Source organism: Lycorma delicatula, chromosome 10, assembly GCF_047948215.1.
Source record: "Lycorma delicatula isolate Av1 chromosome 10, ASM4794821v1, whole genome shotgun sequence".
NCBI classification, from domain to species: Eukaryota; Metazoa; Arthropoda; class Insecta; order Hemiptera; family Fulgoridae; genus Lycorma; species Lycorma delicatula.
In genome coordinates, this window is record NC_134464.1 from 105,966,523 (window position 1) to 105,975,974 (window position 9,452).

General features: G+C 27.0%; 1 protein-coding gene across 1 annotated transcript; it reads left to right on the plus strand.

The window, feature by feature from the left end:
- The first annotated feature begins 3,066 nt into the window (after window positions 1-3,066).
- Window positions 3,067-9,138, plus strand: LOC142331439 (uncharacterized). The gene is made up of 3 exons (XM_075377349.1): window positions 3,067-3,181; window positions 5,354-5,432; window positions 7,846-9,138. Exons 1-3 carry the CDS (start codon window positions 3,161-3,163, stop codon window positions 8,925-8,927), a joined length of 1,182 nt encoding a protein of 393 aa, XP_075233464.1. The 5' UTR covers window positions 3,067-3,160; the 3' UTR covers window positions 8,928-9,138.
- The last annotated feature ends 314 nt before the right edge of the window (window positions 9,139-9,452 follow it).

Consider the following 9,452-nt stretch of genomic DNA (forward strand, 5'->3'; position numbering starts at 1 on the left):
TACGTTGCAATTCAAAGATTTTCTTTTAATACAAGGAAAAGAAAATCAAACGTAAAATAAAACTAAAACAAAGCTCTTTAAGGCAGGACCAGGAAGGTCACATCTGTTGGGTTGGCCATTGAATATTTTATCTCTGCACATGTAAACTTATAATAAACATGTAATTTTCACATATTCAGATAAAATTAAAATTAAAAAATTTTATTTATGAAGAAAACAATTATTTTAAATCTAAATGATTAAATCCATCAATTAAGATTTTCCTTTATCTTATCGTAATTAGAGCATTATCAAATAATTTTACTTAGTTTTTTCATTTAATGCATTATGACTTTTTAACTTCTAGTAGCTTAATTTTACCAACCTTTATTTTTAACCTGTTTAGCCTCCGGGAATTACGTCAGGTATTACTTTAGAGGATGTTATGTATGAGTGTAAATGAAGTGCCGTCTTGTACAGTCTCAGGTCGACCACTTCTGAGATGTGTGGTTAATTGAAACTCAACCAGCAAAGAACACCGGTATCCACAATCAAGTATTCAAATCCGCATAAAAGTTTTTACAAGGACTTGAACGCTGCAAATGTTGACTTTACCAACCTAAAAACGTCTAATTTCACTTAAAATTTTACAGAAATCTATAAAATATAATACATTTTCTTTTTCCTATTTAAGATTTTTCTCTTTGAGCGTAGAATTCGCTAGATTTCAAATTCTATATTAAAAGGGGATTTTAAATTATGTTTGTTCATATTCTATACTTCTGAGACGTGTGGTTAATTGATTATTGATTTATTAATAATTATTAATCTCAGATTGCAAAAAAAAATTACGATAAATAATTCAATAACAATAAAAAAAGAAAAACTATCAGAAGTTACTGATGAAATATTTTATGTACTTTTAAATGTAAATTTAAATTTTCTATCAGATTATAAAAGCGTCATGTTTGATCGTAATTTGAACCCGGGAAACCTTTTGTATAAAACCCAACCAGCAAATAATACCGGTATTCACGATCAAGTATTCAAATCCGTGTAAAAGTAACTGTCTTTACAAGGATTTGAACGCTGGAACTCTCAAATTTACCAGCCTAGAAACTTCTAATTTCACTTAAAATTTTACATCAATCTACAAAATATAATACATTTTCTTTCTCTCATAGTAAATTTTTCCCTTTGAGCGGAGAATTCGCTAGATTTAAAATTCTATATTATTGATACTACCGTTTTTTACATGAAATTTCTTCTCTTTTTGCTTTTAATGTAACAATTAAAACTTTAAAATAAAAAGTTAATAAAAAATCAGTTACGAAAAATTTACGTAATTATAAAATACGTAAAATTTATTGTAGATTTAAAATATCCACAAAAAATGAAATATATTATTTTTATTATTTAAAATAAAATAAAAAATGGTAAAACCATATGATTTTGTACGATGACATTAATATTTCTTTAAACGTAGATTTTTATATGAGCTTCATACGAAATAAATTACATTTAAATTTAATAAAGACATTCTTTTTTTCAATTCGTATTGTATAACAGGAAAAATCTATGTATCATTTATTAATAAAAAAATCGATTTTGAATATCTAATTATAAAAACTTAAAATATTTAAGTATACATTCTGTGATCGAACGATATATTATAAAAATTTTATTTATAATATTTAGTCTTTTTCTTCTTCTTGTTTTGCCTAAAAATTTCTTAAGAGTTTCCACAAAAGGTTTGTTTATGCAAGAAAAATCTTGTATCAGATTATAAATGCGCCATGTTTGATCGTAATTTGAACCCGGGGAACCTTTCGTATAAAATCTTGAGACGGTACCACTTCACCATGGAGTATCTGAAATTCATTTGTCAAGTAATTATATTTGTTATACCTGTTATAAAATATATTGCTAACAACTTCGTTCATAGGATTGAAAAAATTGTGGCTTCTAACGTTCGTTATTTTATTTTATCTAAGTAGTAATATATTAAGTTATTTCATTGATTTTTAACGAATTTTTTGTTAAATATTTAATGAAAAACAGTTTAGCTGTTCTGAAATTATAGAGATGTAAATGTTATAATAACATCTCCTAAACATACAAGTATAACATCCTTCTGGAATAAAATCAGATAAGAAACGAAATGTAAAAATTGATTAATTAATTCTCTTATAGATAGTGTCTACCATAGAAGTCATATACGATTAATTTTTTTTGTCAAAAATTATAACTCGGTAAGGATTTTTTTTTAATGAAATTAATTTATAAAAATGTTTTAATTATTGATAACAAAAATATCACTTATTAGAAGAGCATAAGATTATAGTAATAAAAAATTGTTTTTTTTTTGTAAATTTACTTTGGATAATAAAAGAGAAATTTATTAACCGTCTACTCTTAATATGATTCTTTCTTAGTAGAAAGAAACATAATTTAAAAAAATTACATAAATGGAACCGTAATTAAATTTATTAACAAACTAATAATGACTACCTTTTTAAATATTTTTATCACGTATAAAACGTATGAATTATGAAAGGTATTTCATTTAAACCTTTTAAATAATATATTATTTTTTTAAGGGAAGATTACCACAAAAAAAAACACTTATATATGTCTAAATGAAGTATTTCATTACGCTAATATGAATACGCAGTTGGAACGATTTCATAAAATACAGAATCAGATTTAAATACCAAAAAAAATTGAGAGTGTTGCTAAACATACAAATGGTACATTAAAGTAATTTTTTATTTAAATGTAACAGCAGGGATGCATTACAGACAGAAAGGGAGGGAGGAACAAGCCGAGATGTGTCCTGAAATCACCGGAGGCTATTGGTATTTCAGAGAGCAAGGTTATACAGTTAGATCATCTTCTTAGCTTGAAGTATTAAAACAGCCCGTAGCTCTTTTAAAATGTACGTTTATGTGAACATGTGTGTATGTGTGCGTACGTGGATCTGGATTGACATTTTGTTTGTATCGGTGAAGGTGTAGAAGCTATGGTATGATATTTTGCGATGGTGGGGTAAATTGGCGGGAGTTCTAAATAGTATATAAAGGTACTTAAAATCATTGGATGGCGTCAGTTGCAGCCCTTCTTTGAGCAAGACATCGTACCATCATCACTTACTTTATTAAAAAAAATTAACAAAATAATCATGGCAGCTTTTAAAGTTTTGGTAAGTACTTTTATTTTTCCATGGGTTTAGGTTATGTTCTTTTTAACTATAATTTTTTTAAAGGATTTTATTTATTTTTTTTTTGACTTAAATTAATTTCTAAAAATTACATTAAAAAAAAGTAAAAAAATTAACTTAATACAACTAAAAGGTAAATTAGAGTTTTATTTACAAAAATGTTTAGAAAAAAGTTAACAACTTCTTTTTTAATTAATTTTAATTATTCTGTGAACTTCAATTAATTGCTAATGTAAATTGTATAAAAATAATTTGTATTTTTCGTAATTATTAATGAATAAAATAAAGCCTAAATAGTTTTTAGGATTTAAATAAAGTTTCAAATAAAGCCTATTTAAAGTTTTTTTTAATTTATTTGAAATTACAATCGAATCAGTCTCCAATCAACTGGATCCGAAACAGTCATTAATTGAACTTCAATAAGTAGTTTGGGTGTTTTAAAATACTAATAGAAGTATCATATATATATTTAATAATAATAATAATTAGTTCTATATATATATATATTTGTGTGTATAGCGTGTATATAGCGGGGGGGGGGGGGAGAAAGTAATAACTTAAGTATTATGATACTCAAGAAAACATTAGAAAAGTATAATTCTTTAACAAAAGTAAAAGTTTGCACCTAATGAAAGCTATATTGTATACTGATACTTGAAAAATATGTTCAGGTTGAAATGTAATTGAACACCAGTCTAGTATTACATAATACTTCAGTGCTATTAATGCATAATTCCTTTTTTTGTAATTTATCATTATTAGTTAAAAATATGAAGATAGAACATAACAGAATACAGTTAATTGTACTTGAACTAGAATCCTTCAGAATTACAGAACAGCTATAACATTTTATAAATAAGTCATATCTTTCTGTCTTTTCTACTACCCTCAGTTTACTGTCTTTCTACATTCTACATTCTTTTAAAACTGTTTTTTCCCCAATTCTTAAATAATAGCAGAATTGATTGTGACCATCTATATAGTCCTATTATTTTTTCATATGATCACCTTATTTTTAATCCTAGCTGGTAAGACACGGAATTTTATTTAACATTTCTTTTATTCATTGTACTGAATATTGATACTACATAATTTATGAAACCATGAGTCTTAGTTACAGTTGAAAAATAATCTTTGTTTAATAATTGTGTGTATATATATATATATATATATACATTTTATTTTCTAGTGACCATTTTCCGTTAGTCTCAACAATAGTAGTAAGTGTAGACAGATTTGTAGTAAATATTTAATACTAGCAGACTTCTTTTCTGCATGAAAGAAAAAAAGATCTCCTCAATTATCTTTATCTGCTTTTCTATACCAATCAATTACAACAATTTTATAGGCTTTTAATCTTTTGAATATTTTTATATGCTGCTTTAATTTTGCATTACTGTGATGTTTCATTGCTTTTTTTAATTCCATTTTTAATTTTGAACTGATTTTATTTCCTAGTAAGTTGTTTTTATTGTTCATTACTTTTTTAAACTGATTTCTAATCTCAGTTAAAAGAATAATACGCTGTTAATCCAGATTTTTCTTTTAGCTCATTTTTGTTTCTTTTTTTATGGTCAAATATAAACATACTATGAAAATAGATTACAACTTATGTAAATTTTTAACAACTTTTTTCTTTGTATTTCAACACCACTATAGAATTTTAAAATAGTATTAACAACTTTCAATAAAAGAATAAAACATAAAGTTGAAAAATGTGTTATATTGTGGAACTTTTATGTTCACAAGTTTAATAGAATTTGAGTTATCATTATTATCTCAAAAACTATCTTCATAAAAATTTCATTCAGTTACTTATTTTCAAACATTCTATTCCAGTAATATCACTGCATAAGCTAACCTTATCTAATCTAATTTAACTATCTTAATACATGACTGACTATTACCTTGAGACTGTATAAATAGTTAATTACTAAATTATTGATGTTTCACTTAAATCCATAGTAATATTAAAAAATAAAGAGTAAATTATAAAATAATATCGATTTATGTAATAACTATTGCATATTATAACTGAAATAGTTTCTTTTTAACTTGTAAATATAATATTCTTTTAAATACATAAAAACTATTGTTACTATAAATGAAATATTTTCATTTAATTGTATAATTATTTTTTAATATTTTTTTTAGGTTTTCTTAGGACTTGTAGGTCTAAGCCTTTGTGAAAAGGCAGCTGAACCTGAGAGAGAGAAGAAGGATGTTGTTACTGGTCAGTTTTATATGTTTATTAGGATATTTTAATTAATTAATATAATATATTCATAACAATATGCAATTGAAAGGTATTTTTATTTTAAAAAATTAATCAAAAGGATTCATTCTGTTTTTGAGCATATATGTATGTATAGTATAATTTTTAATACTTTAAAAAAAAACAGTTTTTTTCTAATTTCCATTACTAATGTTATTTTTAATATAATTATAAATTATTTATTTATATGAATATTTATTGTAACAAAAATTCAATACACTATGGACATTATTAATAAAGATTTATTATGTTTTTATGTCGCTAAATATTAAAAAACTAACAATAGAAGTTTGGTTCTTGTGCCGCTATTGAAATCAACAATCCGTAAGTTAGTTAGCACTCAAATCCATACAAAGGATTCATGTATCTATTCTTGCATTTGAATCAACACAATATCAGTTATCTCTTCACGATAACTTTGAAAATGTGTTTTACCAATTTGCCTAACCAATTTTAAGCAACAAGTTTTAATATATCTTTTAATAAATTGCTTTATTTTTTAAATACTATTTTTGTAATAAACTATTATTTTTAGCTATGTAAATAATATTGTAAAGAAATTATGTAGTATAAGAAAAATTTCTGACAGGGATTAATAAATCCTAGAACTTTTTAAATACTGTTGTTCACACTGCCATATGGATTTATAGTTGTAATTTGTATTTTTTTAATATCTTTCACTTAAATACTCATAGTTAAATCTTATTCCATTCTTTTTTATTTCATATTTAATTTAAATAATTAAAATCCCAGATCCTTTTCTTTGACTTGCACATGTTGCATTTTAAAGTTTAATTTTGAATCGCCGAACCGAGTTTTTTATATAATTCTTCTTCTTCATTTTTTTTTGTATTATTAAATTTGACTCTTCTATAATTATTCAAATTCATTTAAAATGTTTTTAGATGTCTGTTTTACAAGAATTTATACTTTAACTATATTTAGAGCTTTGAAATTTTATTAAATTTCATTTTGTAGTTTTAACTAAATGCTACTTGACAATGGATTTTTCCAGAAGTAATAAGAACTTATCATAATTAATATGGTACAAAAGAGTTTTTTTTTTTAAAATTTGGATGAGTTTTCTGTAAATAAAAAGACCTTCATTAATCACATAGAAAAATGTTTATGTAAGATCTTAACAAAAGCTTTATTTAAAGAATAATATTAACAGCAGGGTCATTTATTTTATTTTACGACTCATTGTTAGAGGATACCCTATCAATTATCTTCAAATTATAAAGAAAATAAGAATTAAATTTTAGTTAATGAAAAGAATACATATTAATGATTATGTTAGATTGAAATATTGATAAAATGGCAGCACAGTCAGGTCATGGTCATATTCTCTGGAATATCTTCTTCCATGCATATCTTTTACTTTCCGGAGGAAGTTTAAAATTAACATTGCAATTTCTTAATTTATAATACTAAAAGTTTATAATAATTATCATTTATATATTTATTCCATATTTTTATAGCACAAAATTATTATTGGTTTACATATTTTATTTAGTATAGTTTTTTTGAAGAATATAAATTATAAATTACTATTTAAAATATAACTTTATAACTGATTAAATTCAAGTTACTTTACTGCAATTCTTAATTAACATTTCATTGTTATATTTACAACAATATATTTTAAATAATAAGACTTCAATGGTTTAACTGCTCTCTACTCTATGTAAAATTTCTCATTTTTCAAATTGAAATTTTTTAAAACATGTAGCTGTTACATAAGTAGTCACTAACAATTTAAATAATTTTGTTAATATTTTACATTAATTGTTTAGTAATTATAGAACACCAGGTTTAAAAAAAAATGTTCTATCAACCAAAATCTAAATCAGTTTAGATTACTTATTACTGAGGTACATTTTTAAAATATGTCTTTTGGATTAAGTTGAAATATTTTGATGCAAGCTCAACTCAGGTCTTCCTTTTCTTCTTTTTGTTCCAGCTGTCCTTTTTCAATCTATTTTTTATTATTATATCTAACTTCACAGATTCTCTTAATGTCAATAAAAAAACATTATATTAATAAAATAAATGTAATATAAATGTTATATAAATATTTAACATTTCAGCTTTTCTATTGTTGTCTTTTATCTACAAGGTATGCCTAATTTTGAGTGGAAATTTATAAAATTCCCATAAATTATTCATTACCCATTTAAAATTGAATATTTTTTAATAACAAAACAATCAAAAAATATTTTTAAAAAAAGAAGAGAGATTGGTGATTGGATGTACAAAAAAGCTCTTGTTTGTTATCTAGGAAAGTTTTTGGTTTAACTGATGATGATAATGATGTGTATTTTTAGAATGTTGACAATGTGTAATTTTCATGTTGTATTTCTGATTTTAGGAACCTACACTCCAGCTGCCTATGGTGCCTATGGTACCTATGGTGGAGCTTATGGTGCTTATGGTGCAGCTCATGGTGCCTATGCTCCAGCTCATGGTGCCTATGCTCCAAGTGCCTACAACTCCTTAGCTCATGGAGCTTACCCATATAGCTCAGCTGCTGGAGTTGCACCATACTCTGCAATTGCTGCTACTCCATATTCTGCTGCTGCATACAAAGGTGCCGCCTACCATGGAGGACTTCATTCTTATGCTGCAGGTGCTTACCCATACGTCTCTAGTGCATTACACTCACACTCATCTGCCGCTGGTGCCTATCCTTATTCTGCTCCATACAGTTCATATGTTGCTGGAGCCAGTGCTTATCCTTCTAGTTACGCCGGTTACAAAGCAGCCTCAGCTGTCACACCATACTCTGCCGCTGGAGCTTATCCATATGCCGGTTACAAAGCAGCCTCAGCTGTCACACCATACTCTGCTGCTGGAGCTTATCCATATGCCGGTTACAAAGCAGCCTCAGTTGCCACACCATACTCTGTTTCTGGAGCTTACCCATATGCCGGTTACAAAGCAGCCTCAGTTGCCACACCATACTCTGCTGCTTATCCATACTCAACTGCCGCTGGAGCATACCCATACTCAACCGCCGCTGGAGCATACCCATACTCAACTGCCGCTGGAGCATACCCATACTCAACTGCCGCTGGAGCATACCCATACTCAACAGCTGCTGGAGCATACCCATATGCTTCCTCATCATACAGCTCAGGAGCCTACCCGTACTCAGCAGCCGCTGGAGCATACCCATACTCAACTGCCGCTGGAGCATACCCATACGCTTCCTCAGCATACAGCTCAGGAGCCTACCCATACTCAGCAGCCGCTGGAGCTTACCCATACGCTTCCTCAGCATACCACTCAGGAGTATACTCAGCATACAAAGGTGCCTACCCAGGATACAAAGCCGCTGCTGCATATCACAGTGATGATGGAAAATACTTACCAGCTAGTTACACTGCATACCCAGGTTACTCCAGTTATGTTGCTAGCCCATCTGTAGCTCCAATTGTAACCAAGGCATAAATTTTACAACAAAAAAAAAACAAATCACCATTTCACACAACATACATAAAACAAAATACATACATATTATTTTAATATCCAAATTATTTTATTTTGGATGTTATTCTTACTAATTTTATCTTCTCGAATCGAGAAATTTAATACTTTCAAAATTTGAATCAATTTGAGTCAAGCCAAAATGCAAATTTTTATTAATAAATAAAATTTAATAAGCAAAATATATCTTACTTTATTTTTTTACAATCCTACTTCTATCTTGTAAATTTTTTTTTACATTCTTAAAATTATTAAAGATGAGGTTATAAAGACATCTAAAGATGTTGTGCATAAGAATGAGAAAAAGGTAGATTGAAGAATCATAACAGACTTTACATTAGCAAAAATGTGATTTGACTTCTAAATGTAACGTCATCTATACAAAGCCTAGCAAACACTGGTGGTTATTAGTTATTGGTTCTTCTAGGTTGCTTAAAGATTGAGCTATAGTGTAATCCTAAGAACTATTAGATATATTAGATTAGTATT

What these genes read in the sequence shown, in the direction of transcription:
- LOC142331439 (XM_075377349.1), top strand. Translation starts at nt 3,161, where the DNA reads ATGGCAGCTTTTAAAGTTTTG. An exon ending in TGGCAGCTTTTAAAGTTTTG is followed by an intron (nt 3,182 to 5,353) that starts GTAAGTACTTTT and finishes TATTTTTTTTAG; the next exon opens with GTTTTCTTAGGACTTGTAGG. An exon ending in GAAGAAGGATGTTGTTACTG is followed by an intron (nt 5,433 to 7,845) that starts GTCAGTTTTATA and finishes TTCTGATTTTAG; the next exon opens with GAACCTACACTCCAGCTGCC.